General features: G+C 47.5%; 1 protein-coding gene across 1 annotated transcript; it reads right to left on the minus strand.

Annotated features, from left to right (window-relative positions):
• Window positions 1-269: 269 nt before the first annotated feature.
• On the minus strand, window positions 270-13865 carry RAB1A (RAB1A, member RAS oncogene family). Its single transcript, XM_053972888.1, has 6 exons — window positions 13480-13865; window positions 7263-7335; window positions 5109-5204; window positions 3661-3756; window positions 2574-2705; window positions 270-2316 (listed from the first exon to the last, which is right to left on the minus strand). Exons 1-6 carry the CDS (start codon window positions 13863-13865, stop codon window positions 2119-2121), a joined length of 981 nt encoding a protein of 326 aa, XP_053828863.1. The 3' UTR covers window positions 270-2118.
• Window positions 13866-20246: the final 6381 nt, after the last annotated feature.

The following is a 20246-nucleotide window of genomic DNA, read 5'->3' on the forward strand; positions in this document are numbered from 1 at the left end:
GGTTTCTGGGGGGAGGGGTTGATATTCTCCCATCTTCTATATCCTTGGCTTGAAGGCCAAATTTTTTTGGCCCATTGTGACGAAAGTATTCAGTATTTCAGCTCACAGGTAAGAAACTACAGTGCTTTTTCCCAGGAGTTTTAGGCCTGCTCTACCCTTATCACACAGCCTGACAATCCCAGGCTTCAGCATGGATCAGCACCAGCCCAGAGACCCATTGGTGACTGAGGGGGGAACAAAGAACCACCAAACACCTGGTGTAGCCCAACTGGTTTTGCAATGCTTTTATTACTGTATATATTAACATTGGTTTGGATAGTATGTAGCAGGCATCTCGACATTGAAGTTCATTTGTGCACTCTCTGCAGGGAAGATGTTTTACCCTCAACACACCTCCTTCTGCTTCACTTCCTGATCTCAGCAGCACTCACTGCTCCTGCTCCTGAGGAGCAGCAGGTCACATTTATAATGAATTATACCAACAAGCACATCTCTACTAGAAAGCACATCACTTTATTGTGAAGGTCTCAAGTGGAAGAGTTCAACTTAACCATGACAATACTTTATGTATTACAATTGCCTGTTGATTTATGCAACTATGTTGAAGAAAGCTGTTAGCCAAAGTCACCCCCCCCAAAAAAAAAAAAATCAGAGGATATTTGCACCAGTTTTAGTTTATACCTCACAACATACCTAGGCTATATTTTTACTATCACAGGGTGTATTTACTACTAGGGGAATGTTACATGGTCTTTCAAACATGAGACTATTTACAGAATAGGCTGAACATTTGAGTTTAGATAAAGCTGAACAATTTTACATGTATAGGAAGTGTTATAGGCTAGCTTTCCTGTGGCTTTTAGCTAGACATCAGGCACTAATGATTTGATTAGCTCTGTACAAAGAATCACACACCATCCAAAACCTCTTGGCTGCTGGTTAGTTCCAAATTGTTTGAGAAAGCGCCTACTTTGAGCAACAGTTTGGTGGGGGCCTTGCTATCCCCATGTCACCCTCCTGGTGCCTCGCTGCAGAAGGGAATAGAAGCTAAGCTGTTGCACTAAGTCAGAAGATACTGATTAAAAGAGGATGGAATTAACAGTATATAGAAAAGACATAATATACTGGTAGAAAGTTATATCTCCTCAAGGTTTCGCTGAAATCGTTCACGTTAGGGAAATACTGTTCTCTCCCCTGCTATGCAAAGCTGACGGGAATTCCCTACATGGAGTCCTTGAGAAATAAATTAAGTTCCAAGACTAAGTTAGGGAACTGTTGTACATTCAGAGTGCATTATGCCTCATGAACCTTGGCTGGGTGTTTCTGGTACAGCACTCGTGCCTTAAGCACCATGACAGCTCAGGCTTTGGGGCCACAGTCACTGGGTGAGTTGCAGGGAAGGTCTGAGAGCCAGGGCTGCACACACAGATATGTTGTTTTGTGCACAATGCAAGCCTGATTTCCCCCTTAGCCATACAAATTAAGACAATATTTATCACCATACAGTTTGATATTACTTCCAATAAGTACAATATTTATTAAACATTTCTTCAGTTTTGTTACATATTGTGCAACAAATTACAATATTCTGCAGCCACAAATTATATGCAGAGTATGAAGAAACTATTAATCAGATAGTGTGATCTCTCCATTTATAATTCTACAAGAAGGAACTAGCAAATCAGATCTTACATATATCTAAATTTTATGCATGGAAAGTGACAGACACTGTTGTGCTGTTTGATACAAAATGGCTAAACTTCATCTTCAGAAGACTAAACCTGACATCTAAACATGCCAATAGAAACATCAAAACAAAAATACATCCTAACCAACCACAGGAAACAGTCTGGTATCAGGAAAAGCAACAAGGATTACACGTTTATAAACCAGCACACAAAGGTTTAAAACAGTTCTGAAAATGAAGTTAGCTGTCTTGAGTCAAGGGAATAAAAAAAGTCAGTATTGACCATTTACAATCTCTGACCTTTGTGGAGACGGTAAGAATCTGTTGTAGTGCAGCTACATACAGTACAATTCAGGCAAATTTTTTTTTTTTTTCACTTGGGTTCAGATTGCAAATTCATTGTTGTGAGACAAAAGGGGGGGAGGCAAGTTTTAGCAGCAACCTCCACTAGACTGCTTGACTGGAGTGCTCTGAATTTTAACATTGGACTTCTCTGCACCACCAGCTGTCGCTCCCGGACCCATTCGTTTTTTAATCTCGGCAGCCATGGTCATGAAAGACTGTTCTACATTTGTGGCATTCTTTGCACTGGTTTCCAAAAACGGAATTCCAAGAGAATCTGCAAATTCCTGCAAATCGAGAAACAGGGAACAGTAAGCTCATACACAGGTTCATACCTCACCTCATTTCCTGGAGCATGACTGGATAACCCGCAAGTTCCTGGATCCCACCCCACACCCCATCAGCCTGAGGATGAGCTGCAGGGCAGGGGGGTCATTGACCTGCCCACATTTGTGGCACCAGGACACCTCCCTGCACTGGAACCTCTGTGCATGACAAACCAGAGCAGGGGCTCAGCCAAGCAAACACACGAGCCCCGACATACCTTTGCTGTTGTATAGTCTACTACTTTCTTTGTGGTCAGATCACACTTGTTCCCCACCAACAACTTGTTGACGTTTTCACTGGCATAACGGTCTATCTCCTGCAGCCACTGCTTGACATTATTGAAAGACTCCTACGAGATAAGAGAACTGTAAGCAAGGCCCTTGATGAAGAGGGAAGTTCAGCACTATCCCTTTGGTCATGACCAGGGAAGAGTATGAAGCACTGCACTTATCCATATGGTTTACAACCCTGGGAGAGGACTCTCCAATGCTGCCCAACTCCCCTGACAGCCTCGGGACAGGCTGGTCACCACAGGGGCCGTACAGCTCCTGTTCCCAGCCCTACACAATCAGCCCTTCCTGCACTCTTCCCCCTATTCTTTTTCCTTGCTCCATATATTGAATATTCTGCATCTACCATCTGGGGTTCTTCCTGCTCTTGTAGCAGAGATAAGAGACGTGGCACACAGCTGAAACCAGATGCACCCCACATATTTATTAAGCATCAGGTGTTAGATGCAAGCCACCTTGTTGAAGAAATGCTGGACTGATATTCCTGTTAGTGACTGAACACAAGTGTTCTTTTTCTATTAATTCAGGAAACCCTACACTTCCCAAGTGCCTTCAAACAACTGCACCAGTTCTTCAGAGATCCTTTCAGAGAAAACACTGGCTCAGTTGTATCTTGCACACAGGCTCACAATTTTCTGTTCCAAATACTGGTCTTTACTACAGACCACAGTTCAAGTACATTCAGAAATCTTTCAACAGCTTCCATCAGTAACTCAGATTTCCTGCTACCAAAGGCAGGGCGAGATGTATTCACACAGAACAACCAGTTACCTGCTCACCAAGTTTTAGGTTAAGCCTAAGATACAATTGCTTAGGAGCCACAAATCCCACTGCTCTCTTTATTTCTGTGTTTTATTTCTGCCAAGCCAAAGGCAAACACATACATTTAGCTTGATAAGCCTTAACACAGCCTGTAGAACTCTGTCACTGTCTCCTTAAGATGTGCCCAGCTGTTAAATTCCCAATTTACTCATCAGCCTGGAGAAACTCTGCAGGCACAGGTTTACCACGTACCTGATCTGTAACATCATACACAACTATGATGCCATGAGCTCCTCTATAGTAACTGGAAGTGATAGTCCGAAACCGCTCCTGTCCCGCCGTGTCCCACTGCAAGACAAGTGACAGGGTCAGCTCCTGCAGCCTGGCTGAGCCAGTGCTCTACATCAGAGTCCAGAAACACAGCTCAGCAGAGCAGCCATCCAACTACAACCACATCCACGCCACAGCTACTGCAGTGGCTCTGAAGCTGTATGCATCAAAGACGATTCGAGGAGATCACGTATTTTAACTCAGAATTACACTTTGTACGCACTTTTCTAAAGTGCTCATTTGTTTGGTTTCAGCCAAGTGTAGTCAAAAGATCTCTCTGGGGAAAACATTAAGCAGTTTTGACCCATGAAGAAGCCATGGTTCAGTGGTCAGAAGAGCAAACGCAAGCCAGGGCTTGAAAACCTGCTAGGAATAAGGTCAGAGAGCTGCAGGTCTCTCTAACATGACCACTCCCTTCAACTTCCTTGGCACACAGGCTTCAGCAAAGGTATTTAAAGGCAACAATTCAAACCAAACTTGGTTCCCTTCTCCTGCTGGGAGAGTTAAGAAAGGACAGAAGGTACTTGACCTCTTCTCCCACCCAGAACAGCAGGACTCACCCAAACATTTCTCTCCCTGGAGCTGTGTCAAGAATAGGGCTGGCTGTGTATTAAAAACAGACTTCACAGACAGATTTCAGCAGTGACAGCATTCCTAGTGGGCTGCTCTGTACTCACAACAGTTACATTAGAGTCTGGAAGCTCAGGCTTCTGGCTGTAAGCTGGACTCTGCTCCACAACACTGAATCCCTGAGTCATTGCCTTCAAGTCCTGAGAGCCTCTGCTTGAGCTGGAAGCAGCGGCTGACAAGGATTGTCTGACCTTGCACAGATATTAGATTTCATCACACCGGTCACCCTTTTAGAGTGCTTCAAGATTAAAGAATTGCCAAGGATCTTCCACTGTTTATTGCAAGTGAAAGGCCAAAAGCATAACCAGAAAACACCACCCAGTGCTAAGGCAGCCAGGCCAGTTACAAGCCTTTGTGTCAGTTTTTCCATTCAGGTCAACAAAAGGAGTTTCCAGCACTTAAGACAGTGCAAGCCTGGTAGTAACAGCTGCTGTGGAATTCATCTTGGACAACTGTGTAGCATTCCTGCACTTACACAAATCCTGGCAAAATACTGCAGACCAGTTTTGATATGAGTGCACTCCAGCACAGAATCTCCTCTTCCAGGCAAACAGCCTTGATAATAAGCACCCTTCTTTAAGGACAGGTAAGACTTGCAAAAACTGCCTCGCCTCTTTTAACAGGGAAAATACCCCTTGTATTTGCAAGTATTTTAAAGTACAAAGGTGACCACCAATAGCTATGGCTATAACTGTGCTCCAACACACTGAAGCACACAGGAGTTGAGAAATACTACTTACTATCTGAAGCTTGATTGTTTTCCCATCTAGTTCTATAGTTCTGATTTTGAAGTCCACACCAATCGTGCTGATGTAACTTTCTGTGTACGTGTCATCCTAGGAGAGAGAGTGAACATAAGTCAAGCCAGCTGCACCTCCTCTGCAGTCACCTACTTCATTATGCACCAGTCAGACAAAGGTACTTAATTTCCTTGTAAAACCAGCCTGATCTCTCATGGCAAAGTCCAGGAGGTGGCCAAGCATTTCCACCAACTATTTACTTTTCAAAAATTCTGCAGCTTTTAAAAGCACCAACCAGACCTGTGTTTCAAAAACCAGTCAAAAAAAGCCTCTTTTTTGGAAATCCTGTGGTGTCAAGTCCTTGTGAGCTGCAGTGTAAAAAACAGTCTTTGCTCATGTTGGCAGACTGAAGAGCTACTTAGAATAACCACTAAAGTTATTGAAACACATCACATTTTTATTTTCCTTTGATGGTTTTTCATCTGTGTTACACAGCAGCTACCTAGAACAAGTCAGAGGCTCTGTCTCAGTCACACAAGAGTGTCACATCCTCTGCTGCTGCAGCAGCTGGTTGCTAAGGCAGGTTAGAGTTACAGCTGGAGTACTCGTGCTGAGGCCTCTGCTCTGCAGCCTGTGTTGATACAGGAGGGAAAGCACTGCCTCAGCAGCTTGCAGGGCCCTGACTGCAGTCTCCAACAGGTCTTAAGGCACACAGAAACTGCTGGGTCAGTCTTTGCTACCTTCTACTGATTGTCAGCTTGTCAGCGTGAAGCAAGTTTCTACTCCTAAAGTACCCAAAGGATAGAACTCCACATACAATGTACCACAAAGGCTTTATGCAACCAGTAGGTATCACAAAAAGCAAGGGATTCCTCTGGGCTGTGAATGGAAGACATCTTAGGTAATACATCCAAGTATTAAGCCTTTCAGAACGACATGACATTTATTTCCCTAACATTTCAATACTCCAAAGGGCATTTTGAAAAGCCTGAAGAAGTTTAACCTACAGCAGCAAGAAAACACAGGTGTGGTTTGCTAATTCCTTATGTCAAGGGTAAAACAGTTTAGTTGGAAAAATGCATCTCAAAAGGAAAAGGCTACTCAGCTGAAGAAGCATCACATAACAGAGCACAAACTTAAGCTGGCTATCAAAAAAGAAAAGTTGGATTATTTACATGAAGCCAAAATTAAGTCAAAAGTATTTGCAAGTGAAGCAGACTAGACTGCTCTGGGAGTGGTGCTCCAGCTGTGGTGTCACTTCCAACCCACTGCCTCCATACTGTGAGCAGAGCAGGTGACATCCTCCTACTGCTCATGCTGGTACCAACAGCAGCCACAGTGGCTTTAACTGAGGCTGTTTGTACACCCAGGTCACCCCTTGACATTAACAACACCAGGTACAACAGGCTCGTTCCAGAGGTGCCCACAGGAACTGCCCAGGCTGTGAAAACAAAGCCACCATCTTGCAGCAGTGTCACACTCCAGTTCCTAAGTTCATGCCCCATATCCTGCTTCCCCTCCTCTCCTCCCAGGGACACGTAAAGCTGCACTTTGGCACAGACAGAGATAAGGTCACTGGACTTCAGCTTTTTCTTCTGAGAGCTGTCAAACCCACTTGACATTTTCTTGTTCACAGGAAAACTACAGCCAGAACAGCTCAACAGCAATTTTAACATTCACTAAAGAAAGCAGAAGGCCTTATTATTCCTGAAGTATTATTTACATTACTTCTCTGGCTAAACAACTGGTAGGTCTTTTTACTGCAGATATCAAACTTCATCTGGCTGAAATGTTCTTATCAAGTAGTAACTGATCAAGGTCTGTACTCCTCATGCCTAAGGGCACACCCCCAGAATTCCTTCCATCCTCAGCATTCTACCACTCCTGTCATGATGGAAGTTAAATTAAGGTACCTTGTTCTCAAGTAACAGGAAAATTAGAATTAATCTTAGCTGGACATATTATTGATATTATTTCTTTCCAATTTAGTGAAACAATTACATCAGATAGACACAAATTCAGAAGACAGGAGGAGTTTGCAATGCTATACTTATTCTTTGGTATTACCAGGCCTGTCAGACATCAGCCCTGCTACCTGAAGGGAAGTTCTTGCTAAGTACCTCTTTTACATAGTTGCCAAGCATGATCACTTACTGCAAACCTAAGTAGAAGGCAAGATTTCCCAACACCGGAGTCTCCAATCAGAAGTAGCTTGAATAAATAGTCACTGCAGAAGGAAAAAAAAATTAGGTCACTTAATGAAAAACACTGTCAAGAATGAAGTTCCTTGCAGCCAGTATATTATGACTTTCGAGAAGGGTAAATTAATTCACTGCTAGGGAAATCACCTACAACTCCAAGTTCCTCTATTCAGTTTAGAAATTCACAATTTACTTGGTAAGGGAAGTGTGAGGTAGATGCTCTGAGCACAGCACTGTTGTGTGGAACTGTGCCTTCCTGGGAAGTTACTCTGAGGATAACAGAGGGACTATCAGCAGGAGTAGCACAGTCCTACCTCAGCCTTTGTGGTCTAGCTGAGATGAAAACCATGCTTTGCAACTGAGTGCAAGCCCCCTTGTCTGGCTGAGTAACTCCAGTAACACACAGGTGGTGATAACAGCCTGCTGCCCTCCAGGGCCATTATCTTTGCTTCTCTGGACTCAGAGGTTTGATTGCACTGCCCAGCTTCACCAACACCAGGGAGCTGCCAAACACAGCCATTTCTTTCCTCAGCTCAAGTTACTCATATTTAAGTTCCAGCAGAATGCAACAGCACAATGAACACCCACTTTCCACAACAGACTATGAGCACTGACCAATACCACACCTGCCTTCCAGGAATTAAAGCAAAGCTCAAGTCATTTCCAGATGAGGATACATCTCTGGGGGATGTCAGGTGTGGTATTAGTAATTCTCAAGATACACTGGAAGAATTGACAAATCTTGTGCTTAATGTTGAGTTTTCCCAACATTAAAGAATAAGCACAGTGTCACCAACCAGCCTATATTTACACTTCAAAGAGTAGTGAAGATTTCACTGTTGGCAAAATGTGAGGTTCTGTGTTAGTCCTAAGACTTATGGGGAAATTTCATGCTAGGGAACGAGTAACAGAGAAAAATAACAGCCCACCACTTACACAAGTTATTTTGCTTCTCAAGTACTACACTAACTCATTCTCAGTTGACAACTCTTCGGCCCTGTAATGGCCCAGGACTGAGTCCTGTTCTCACTTAACCACAACAGTTCAACAGCCATATTTTTATGCCCACTTAAGCAAGGAGAGTAAAGATTAAGGATATGTGGAGTGCCTGAAGTCCACTGTCCCCACCTATTATTCCCTAGAATCGCCACTGCCTCTGGCTGGCAGGAATCCAGCCAGGAAACTGCATCCATCCCCAGCTGATAACAGCCAAGCAGATGGGCAACCACGGCTTCTCACCACTCCTCTGCTCAAGTGCCCCTCTCCTGGCTGGGCCCAGCCTGTAGAACACACCCAGCTGGAACCTCCAGTCTATGCAGCACTTCTGCTAAGCCTAGAGAGGAGTCAGAAGTGCTAAATGTAGCAACTAATAACCCAATCCTTAAAAATGCAACCTTTCCTAACAGTGTACAGCTAAAAGCACTAAAAGGATGAAAAAAAAAAAAAAAGTCAAAGGATACCTAGCAGTTTACTGTCACAGAACTCATGACTCCACCTGTCAAGTCATGTACTACCACAAGGCAAAATGGCTTTAGGAGAACAACAATTAACCCAAGCTGTTCAGGGCACCTAAGGTACATTACCCCACAACTCACACATCTCAGCAGGTTTGAGTTGGCTGAAGCACTACTGCAGACCAGAAAACTTCTCACCCCCAATAATAATTTGGTCCCCAAGAGCAGCAGAAACTCTGTGACCTGGAGACCAAAATAAAGCAGGAGGGCTCCAGGACCTGCTCCACTGTTACACCTATGCCTTGCCTTCTTCCCCACCACTGTGCCTCAGCCTTCACTCAGCTCCTTCCAACTCCAGCAGGAAGTTTGGGTTGCTCAGTTCCCTACAAACACAGACTTTTCAGCAATCCTGAAGTCAAATTATTACTTACAGCTTGTAGCATGTTATAATCCCCTTGAGAATATGAACACAAGAATATTAGCACTGTATTGTCTTCACTAAAATTAATGGAAAAAATTTAACTCCTTCCTGGTAGAGGTAAGGCTTCAGCTGTGGGTCTGAGATCCACTTAAAAACCTCCACTTGCTTCCAAGAGTAATTCAGGTTCCCCCAGGCCCTAAACATGAAAACTTCTCTTCCTCTGTCACTCCTTGTGCTAAAGCAGCTCCCAGCCAAACCTACCCATTAAACCTCTCACTCTTCAGCAGCAAACAAGAACAGTAACAGTGGGTACACAGAACAAATGTTAAGCTAACACAGTAAGACCTGAGAAGCCTTAAACACTGGATTTGATATCTTTGCTATTTAGTTGTCCCCTCACTTTGGGCTTCAGTATTTCCAGAATCACAGAGACTTACAGTGGTCCTAAGCCACCTGCCTCAGCCCCACCAAAACCAGGGCCAGCACCAGGTGCACAGCTGGAAGCAGCCTTTACTGAGTTAGCTCTGCCTCTGACCTTAGAAATGGGTGTTGTGTCACAAAAACCTAATTTTGGTGGTAAGACTTTCATCAGTCTGGGAATAGCATAAGTAAGACTCTAGGAACTTAGGGTTTTCATTTTTTAGAACACTCCATATTCCAATATTATAGTGCCTTCCTTTCCAAGTACAACATAAAGCTTTAAAAGATACAGTTCCCAAGGCCTTCTAAAATACAGCAGGTGCCTATTGAGGGCCATAAGAACCAAATGTGCAGTTTGTTAGAGTGTGATACTTGAGACAGCTCTTGGGTACAGCAACAGTTTAAATCAAATAAAATTTTAAAAAGCTATAAAAATTTGCAGAAACCTATTTCTAGACTGAGCTACACCAGTAGAGTGTTTGGGTAAAGGGCTTCAACTGTAGCAATGCATCCAACAAGCCACACAGGTTACTTGGTATTTACTCCTGAAGAGCCACACAAACATTTCTGAAGCCACTGAATTTTGCTCTTTGAACCTGGAAACTTAAAACTCATCAGCTCCTCTGGTTTAGGGAGCCTTCATAAATCTGACTGAGCTATGCAGCACAGCCCTCTCCACGCTCCTTGGGAGACAGTGGGAATTCAGGTTAATCATTCAATTATTTCTCACCATTTATATAAGCCAGTAGTTCTTGGGTCGTTTAAAAGAGCACAATGGAAGAGCATGTGCAGCAAGGCAGGTGGGTAGGGTGAGTAAGAGCGAGGCTTTCAAATCCTCCCCATAACTTCCTCTCCCCAGAGAGATAATGGACAAAGATGTTAAATGTAACTGCCTCTTGCTAAAAAAACAAACAAGAAAAAAAAAGGCACCTCCAAATCAAGTTGAGGACAGAGCAGGCCAAGCTGTGTGGAACAAGGGACCTGTGGGCCTCTAAGGTACGGCTATTTATCTAATTTATATAAGGAGGCATGTGGGGATTTTTTAAATGCCAGGAAGGTTTTATGCCAAAACAGACAAGGCTAGGCAGTCACCTGTCTGCAACAGGGGACTGCTGGAATTGGCTTTAATCACTGATGTCAGCTGCAGGTTTACTGTAAACAGGTACTCACAGCAGCCTCAATCCCCTCTCTTTGTTCTACCACCCCAGAATTTTTGAAGAGGTGCATGACTGTCACTCTGATTACACTCTGGTTGTGTAAGAAAACAGAATCCAGAAGACACAATGCCACTTTGCATGGCAGATTGCTGTTTAGAAAGGTTAGAACAGAAAAACGTTCAGATGATTCCAGCAACCTAGGAGCTGTCACTCAATTGTCACCTACTAACCACCATTACCCAAGGCTGAAACCCACCTCACAGGTATTCCCAAACACTTCTGAAGAATGCAGAAAGAATTCCCCCAAGATTTGCTCCAAAACCCACTGAGTTTCCTCACCTCTGCTGGAAGGTGTCTAGAACAAGATCCAGGCAGAGCACTGATCTGATCAGGAGTAACTCCTGATCCCACTTGGCTGTGATGGCCGGGCACCCCACCAGCGTGTTTATGCTACATGCAAGGTGCAGAAGGGCAGGAAATGCCGAACCTGACATGATCTAGTCACAACAGAGTCAATATTGACATTCTGCTACTCAAACACCGGCAGGGAGGGAGGAACAGAGGGAACACATCCCAGTGCTGGGCGGGCAGGTGTTTTCAGAATTTAGCTTCCAAACACTAATTTTAGTATCACATCCACCCCTCTTCAGCTCCTTCACTCAACCTAAAAACTAACAGTCCACTTGGCTGTCCCACAGCCCTGAAGCTCCAAGGAAGCTCTCAGAAGCACAACTCCCCTTCAAACCTCTGCATGAGCAGGACCTAACCCTGTAGCTTTATCAGGAAAGCTGAAGGAAGTAGGTCTTTAGTTAGAAATTTTAGCTAGCTATCCCACTGACTTCTGATGGAGTTCTGGCATGCCCAGGAGAGAGCATTTGGGGCTGCAGCCTGATCTGAAGCTGTGATAGGGAAGTGAGAATGTGTTACATTACAGGCAAGGCACTCCTGAGAGGGCAAATGGATGTATCTCTTACAGGGAACTACAAGGAACAATGTCATAATCCCTTAAATCTTATTCCTGTTTTAACAGGGATCCAAGTACACACATCACACTAACAGGTATTTTCTGTCCATCTCACCACACCCTTCCCATCTCCTCCCCTCATCCTGCTGACACCACCCTCTCAGGAAGTGGCAATTTAACACTTTAAATTCATCTCCAACTCCAGCTTTTCCTCTTTGTTTCACTTTCAAAACTCTGCCGTGCTCGCCACCAGGACCAAGCACTCTTCACCGAGAATGAGTCTCTCTGAAAACACTGTCCTCAGCACTCAGTACCCCGTTGCAGAGAACCACCCTCTGCATCAGTCTGGAAAGCTGACGGACTGCAAGAAAGGCAAAAAAAAAAAAAAAACTATGGAAGAAAACCCCTTATTTCTCTTAGTGGCCTAACACTCTGCAGGCAGCTTTCCCACTACAAAACTCAGCATGGGAAATTTAACTCTTGAGAGCCATTAGGCCCACGGGGCACCAGCAGTTTGTTGGTTTTTCATCCACTGCCCGCTACTGTTTTGGTGTTTTCCAAAGCTACACGAGCAAGTTGTGATGTAATCTTGCCAAGATGTAACTCGAGTTCCTGGCTGTACCTCCTGGGTGTCACCAACTCCCTCACCACCCGATGACTACTTGTTTGCTCCTCAGGTGATTTTAATGGACTCAGAGTGCCTGCAACCAACCCCACTGACATAAGTGGAGAGCACAGGAGCCATGGCCACACACGTCAGGAGCCTCAGCTGACAGGACAAAATTGTGGGTGTCTTCCAAGAGCAACGTCCGTGGACATCCAGAGCAGCAGTGTCACACCACACGTGCATTTGGGTACCAGAGCCACTCCAGTGACAGCAGATGGGACCAAACTGGGGTGCCAGCAAAGCCAGCACCAGAGAAAGGATCCTAAACACACCCTACAAGGCTAAAGGGCTGCAAGCGCAGCAGCTGATTTTTTAAATTGCTTTCTAAACTAAGCCTTCCTCTAACTCACACAAGAAAGTCTTGAACAAAACAAAGTTTATTGTTCTTGACAGCCTGGTGGGCAGGACGCAGCTCCCCGAGTTTCCAGAACACAGACAACCCCTGGGCAGAGAGCTCAGACAGCTCGACTCTCGGGCAGGCCAACTAAAGAAAAAGGCCATACTCACAAAACGACCCTCCCCAGAACGCCTCGTGTCGTCACCAGGTTTTCTAAGAAAGCGCTATTTCAGCTGAAAACAGCCCCAAGAACGTTCTATTATCAAGTCACAGCGTTGCAAAATCTACATGGGCAAGAAGTGTTTTGCAAGAGCCATGTGACACACACATGACTTGCAGCTAAAGCGAAGGGTGGACCCCTGGCTACGGAGCCGCCACCGGCGGGGGATCGGCTTTCACAGGGCGCCCGTGTCCCCCCGGTCACTTGTTGGAGCCGAGGCCCCGATGTGCATTCCCGAGGTTCGGGAAAATCGCCGCGGCTGCGCCCCACGGCGCCGCCGGGGCGGCGGACGCCGGTTCCCACCGGGGACACGATTGACCCCCCCCGGCCCCGCCGGGACCCTCCCCCGGGCGGCCGCGCTGCCTCCCGCCCCCCCCACCGCTCCTCCTCCCCCGCTCGGGCCCGGGCGCGGCTCCACGGGGACCGGGGAGGGGGGGGCTCGGGTCCTCGGACTCGCGGGCCCAGCGCGGTCCCCCCGCGCCCCGCGGCGCCCCCAGCGCGGCCCCGGGGCCGCCCCGTCCCGCACTCACTATTCCGGGTTCATGCTGGACATGTCCGTGGGGCCCGCGGCCCGAGGGACGGCGAGCGCGCTGTGAGGGGGCGGTGCGGCGGCACCTCCCGCCGCCGAGGCAGGCGCTCCGCGGTGCGCTGGTCCGAGGGAGCCGCGATCGCCCGGCGCTCGGCTCGGCCCGTCCGCCCGCGCCCGCTCCGCGGCCTCCGCGCTGCGCCTCAGCCCAAAATGGCCGCCGGAGCCCGACCAGGAAACGGGGCGGCCGCTCGCCGAGCAGCGCTTACATGGCCGGGGGGCGGCCGAGGGGCGCGACGGGAAACCGAGTCCGCGCCGCCGCCTCCTCCCGGCCGCGCCCCCTCCTGCGGACTCGCTCTCCCGGCGGCCGCGGCGGCGGCGGCAGCGCATGCGCGATAGCCGGCCTTTCTTCCCTCGGCCCCGTCGGCTCGGAGCGGCGGCCGGCGCCGCTGATTGGCCGGGAGGCGCCGGCCGGGGGTGACGTCAGCGGGCAGACGTGGCAGCTCGGGCGAGTGAGCGCGCGGGCGGGGCGGGGGCGGGGCCTCGGCGCGCGGGGCGGGGCCGGGCCGGGCTCGGCTCCATCGCCGCTCCCATCGCCGCTCCCATCGCCGCTCCCATCGCCGCTCCCGTGCCTCCAGCAGCCCTCGGTCCATCCCGGTGCGGCCCCGGCAGGCTGTTATGTCTCCCCATGGAGACAAGGCCCCAGCCCCGCCCGGGGCCCGGCACCGCGGGTACCTCAGGCGGGCCCCGCGCCCGGCGCTGCGGAGGGCCGGGGGAGGCAGCCCGGAGGGCACAGCGTGCGGGACAAGGCTCCAGGGAGGCGGCGAGGAAAGGGAGGCCCCGCTCCGGCGCCCGTCCAGCCGCTCCCCTCCGCGCCGGTGGCGGGCAGCGATGGAGGCTTTGCACTGAACGTGGGAAGCGCGCCTGGAGCAGCACAGGGCACCTTTAGCTCCTCTAAGGCCCGTGTTCTTCACGTGAATTTATAAGTCACTGACCCTTTTTGCATATTTTATCCAAAAAATCTGCCATTGCATCTCTTATCAAAACTCCTTTGCAAGCATTAATCACGTTTCACTACATTCTTTAAGCACAGTAAATATTTCTACGCTCTGGTGACTGCTGGGAAGCGGGCATGGAGGGACTGCCACACGCCTGGGATCTCCAAGCAGGCAGCCTGTTAAAGCTGGAAGATTCACAGTACGGGACACTGGGTTCTGGTCAAGCACTTTTAAGAGTCTCACTAAATATCGAATTGTGTTGCTGACACTTTAGTTGTTCTCAGGTTTATTCCTAGCAAAGCCCTGGCCTTTTCAGCAGCATCAGAGAGAGCACAAGTGCTGCAACAGTACACATCATTCCAGACTCGACTCACACATCATTCCAGACTCACACATCATTCCAGACTCGCATCATTCCGGACTCGCACACAGGGCGCTGCTAAACCTTACAACAGCTCCTTGTAATCAGCTCGGGAATTTAAATCTCACCACTAAATACACATTACCGACGTTATTTCATTACAAAGGGCACAGTATAATACACTGACCAAAGTTTATCTTCCAACCAGCTCAAAGGACAGGAGGAACAATCTGCAAGTGGACTGTGAGATCACTGAAACACCTGTGCAGGGGTGTGTGTGCAGGACTTGGGCTACAAGCTGGGAGGTGTTACTGCAGACATCTAGGTGTTAAATGTGCTCCATGCCCAGGGACTACTGGAATAACCCACAGGAATGGCTGTCTTTCACTTGGACAGCATCAGATTAGAGCTGAAGCCCCTGAGGAACTGAAATTGGGCTCTAGTCCCTTTTTTCTCCTCACAATAAGATGAAGAAAAGCCACTCACGCTGCACACATCTTTGAGGTTTCAGTTAGGTTCAGCTCCTTACACAAAGTCGGTGAAGTGTGCTGGCTGCAATAGGAAACACCGAGCACTGCTTACACAGGGTTTGGGTTTCCTCGGCTCTCTCGCCCTGCTGGTTGGGTAATGCAATCTGCAGTTGAATCTACCACAGAACTTGCTGTGTGTCCTTGTTGTTTCTGTGGGGGTCATGGCTGAAGTTTCCACTTCCCTTTCTCCATCACTTCGTGTATCTGTAAAACAAAGCTCGTTTGGTTTGATGTTTGCCATTAGAATTCCAGCAAGTCCTTTGAAATGTGCTCTCCTCTCTGGTACCGTGGTTCTCTTTAGGCACTCCATGGAAGGTGACCAGATGTGCAGGAATACCCCAGATGACAAACTTCAATTAGCAGACAGCAATTCATTCTCTGCTGAATACAAAAATTGGTTTTGCAGGGACATCTTAAACATTTGTGCTTTAACTTTTCTCTACCCCTGTGAAACAAAAAGCTACAACCACCCCAATTCCTTACTCTGTTGTGAAGAATAATGCTCACAAGCCACAATAAATAGGACTCTGCCACATATGGTGCTGCATAAACGTTCCCAGCCAAATCAGAGAAGACACAGGGACAAACCAACATCAGCACCAGCTAACTATGAAATTCCAAATTAGATTTACTTCTGAAGTAGGGCACAGGTTAATAAGAGTGTGGGAAGCTGTTTCATTTCAGAGAAATAACAGCTTCCATATCTAAAAGCGTATTTAATCCGTGTGACTGTCCGGGCAGCGTGGCAGCTGCAGCAGCCCATGGCTGCAGGGTGTAAGGGCAGAGGGAAGATGTGGGTCTCCTCCAGCTCTGCAGGAGGTGCAGGGGGGGCTTTCTGCTTCCCATGTGGCAGGCTGAGGTCACCTGCTGCTGTGGTGTCACCTGCTGCTGTGGTGTCACTGTTTGCAGCCGAGTGTCTGCACGCGGACCCGTCTGACTGGATGAGCAGGCTCGGGACCCCTGCCTGGTTTCTATCTGGGATCACAGGGATGATTTATAACCCTCTTCCACATTCTGTCCTGTCCCTCCTCCTGCCTTCAGGGCTTATTCGTGGCTTGTCCTGAACACCACGAACCACTGGCAGGTCAGAGGGGCCTCACTTGTTTCCCTGCTAACAGGATCTAATGCAGGGAGCAGTATCAGATGCCAGTTCAGGGGACATTATTAATGTACCTTCAGGGCTGAATTCTGCCTGTGAAAAAAGAGGTTTGTTTTATACTGTTAGTAAAATCAGCTGCAGAATTTCTTTTGGCTTGGGCTGTAGTGCTCTACCAGAGCAGCCAAGGAAAAGCCATGAGCACAGACTGGCTCCACCTGTAACCAACTTCCTCAGTCCTGTCCACCCTGGGGCAGCATCCTGACCCACTAACTCGTGTTTCTGAGGTTGAACTCGGCTGGTTCCTGGTTCCACTCAGGTGATCTGCCCTCCCCTGCTCCCATCTCTCTCCTCCCCAGGCCACAAAAGGCCCATGCCAGAGGAGATCTGGGGAATGAGGGGACAAATGGACAGAGGATGGGAGGAAGAGAGAAAGCAAGCTTCGATGGCTGCAGTCAGCTGTAAGGGGGGAAAGGAAGGAGGAGAAATAGCACAGATGATGGAGGAGAAATGCTACAGCTGCATGAGCACGGGTTTTGCATTGCAGTACAGAGCCCCAGTTCCCCCCATTGCCGCAGGGCTGGCAGTGGGACTGGGATGGGACCACCTGCAGAGAGCAGCAACCTGCACAGGATCCATTCTGCCTTTCTTTTCTGCCCTTACTTTTTAGGAAGTCATCTATATTTTTAAGCTATATAACCACACCACACGGTCACAGGGCAAAGGGAGGTTTCAGGTGTGCTATTGGCACCCTACCACAATTTTATCCTGGCAATGTCTTTCTTTCCCCCGTGTAACAGTTCTTGAACTGAAGGTAGGAGGAATTGGGCTCCTGACCCAGAACTGCCTCCCCATAAAGCTGTCATGATAGCACACCAGTGCTCAGAAATCATTTGCCCCCTGCTAGGTCCTTTTCCCTGGACTATATATAAAATCAGGAAAAAAAGTAATACAGGTATTTCTTTGCCCTCCTGTTTTTCCCTGCCTTTCCTTTCCCCTCCCCCTTCTCAGTGTCTGGTCCGTGGAGTGGGAAGCTCTCAGGCTGACAGATGCACAGCAGCCTCGGGAGAAGGTCAGGCACCAGGAGCACTGGCTGTCTGGATCCTGGGAGTGCTGGGGAACAAACACTGATTTCAGCTTATCAATAGCAGCGTGTCTCTCTCGCCTCGCTCACAGCCTTCCCATGTGCATCATTTCTCTGCAGGACTTGTCAGCTACCAGTGTTTTTTAGACAATATAACCAGGCCATTTCAGATCTGCTGGCAGTACACCTAAAATGGTGTCAACAAATTCTTCCTATTAATTCTTGGTTTAGGAAGTAAAGGGCAAGGGAGAAGTAAGTTGCTGATGGACCTGTGGTACCCCTGGGAGGGAAAGTACAAATGTACCCATACTCAGACGTAGTAAGGTGTCTGGAAAATAATCATGGACAGGACAATGGTATTCTGGAACTGTTTAACAGAGCTGGTCCACTATCACACATTGCTTTAAGGGAATTTAGTGGTCTGTGAATCACCAGGAACCAGCTCATGTCCAGCTCTACCTCTCACTTTGGCTGGACATCTGGCCTGTGCTTTCACCTCCTACAGTGAGGGGAATGGAGCCCAAGGTTTCACTTTGGTTCCAGTCACAGGCCAGAGACAAGAGGTACCAGCAGGGTGGAGTGTCAAGAGCACCTGGATGTGAAGTGATATCAGGATGCTCTGGGAGCAGATGTCCAACTGTGGTGAGCTAAATCGCTTTTGGGAAACTCCTAGGAGGAGATCTAGCACCTTGTTCTGGTTCCTTTCTTCAAGCCTAGTTTGCTTCAGTATTGCTGTGAGCACACTTGTGTTTTTAGGGCAACTGTCAGCCAAATTTGAAGTAGAAAATTATGTTGAGCAGGACATGAAACACTGTAATAAGCAGGTTACCTATTAACTTTGATATCTTTCTGTTTTACTTCACACTGTTGCCACAGTTCAGATCTTGATTTCACAATATTTTGCAAAACTGACAAAACCACATTTTGTATTGTATGAGTAGCCAGGAAGGAAGTAGAGGGGTTTGGGAGATGGAGTTTCTGGGACACAGCTTCTGGAAGCAGGGCAATATTGCCAGCTCAGGACAGCAACTGAACAGATTTGCTAAAATCATGCAAAAAAGAAGGTTGGAAGAGACTCCAGGAGATTATCTACTCAAGTTCCTCTGCTTCAGCTGCATCTATTTGAATCCCAATATATTCTTGAAATATTCTTGAAATTGTCCAGATCCTTGATATTGTCTTGATATTGTCTTGAAATTGTCCAAATTCTTGATATTCTTGAAAATGTCCGGAGATGATAATTCCACTGTTCCCACAGGCCATTTATGACAGCACCCACAAGAAAGGTAAAAAAAGCTCACTGCTAAAATGATTCCAAGGATAAATTAAGCAACTTAGGCTTTTACTTAAGATGCTGGTAAATTCAGGACACTTTACTTCATCTGTTACATACTGGGCATCTTTTCAATCATAATCTTCAATGCCCCAAGCAATAAAGAAGATGCAGCTCGAGCTACTATGCTGAGTTTCTGTGGCTCTGTGCCAGCTGAGGATCTGGCCTGTTTGTTTCTATAATGGCAGCTCAGACTCTGGACCACAGCTCTGCAACAGGAGCTTGGGCTTTGAGGGTGCTGTCTCCTCATGTCCTGCTGGCAGCACTCATCTTCCAGCAAATGAACCCTTCCTTCCTGCTGCAGACCTTGGTTCACCTCCTCACAGACATCAGGGGCAGAGTCCTGCCTGGAAACACACTTGAAAAGGGCCCAGAAACACAAGGTTTGCTGAAGTGGGGGTCAGAGTACTCCCTGCAGGTACTGCCCAGGGCTGTCTTCTCCCTCTGACTCACGGATTTTGCAACACAGTGGAGATAGCAGGGCAGTGCTCCCTGGAATTTGGTTGCTCTGCTCTTTGCTTAGGTATCAGTTTGCTTAAGAGCTCGATTCATCAGCCACTTACCATCCAAATGCTCTGGCACGTACTCACCCAGCTGGGCTGGCATCTCCCTGCCTGGCACCGGATGTTATTGAACACTGACATTGATTAAATACTGAAGGTTGTGTCATTGGGTCTTGTAGGTGCCTTTGACACCAGAGTTCTGGAAGGCAGTTTCACCCTGGCAAGCTGAAAACTTTGTATGTCCTTACACATGTGCATGGCACCCAGAACTGGCAAAAGGATTCATTTCCAATGAAAAGCAGCAAATTAAATTAATGGCTGTGCTTTCTTTCAGCCTTCATTCTGCTGTCATGCCCCTTTTCTTCTCTATCAGCTTTTGTGCCACCAGGCCCTCTTCTGACCTCTTCTTTCAAAAACTTTATTCTCAATTTTTCTTTGCTCACGATCCTCCTCTGTTTGCTCATCCTTTTTACACACCTGCCTTGCACAGCATCTTCAGTACTTTCTGTATTGCCTGCAACATGCAATTCTACAACAGAATGCCTCCCTTGTCTCATGGCCTGACATTGACAATATCATTTCACACTTTCCATCACCTAAACTTTGAATCTCTTTGTGCTTTTTTGTATTTCTTGGCCATTGGCATGTTGTTCTAATCCTGTTCACCCCTTGGAGTCTCTGTCTAACTTGTTTTGGGGCATTTATGAGCACGCTCGTGACACTGCTTGCACATGCATGTACAATTTAGCTGTCAGGAGATGCATGTACAATTTAGTGTCAGGAGAGAGAGTTTCAGACCTCTGTAATGACATTTGGGTCTGCAATTGCATTATTAGACTGTCTTTTGGAATTATCTGTTTCCATGG

The sequence above is a fragment of the Vidua macroura genome, chromosome 3, assembly GCF_024509145.1.
Source record: "Vidua macroura isolate BioBank_ID:100142 chromosome 3, ASM2450914v1, whole genome shotgun sequence".
In the NCBI taxonomy this organism is placed as follows: Eukaryota; Metazoa; Chordata; class Aves; order Passeriformes; family Viduidae; genus Vidua; species Vidua macroura.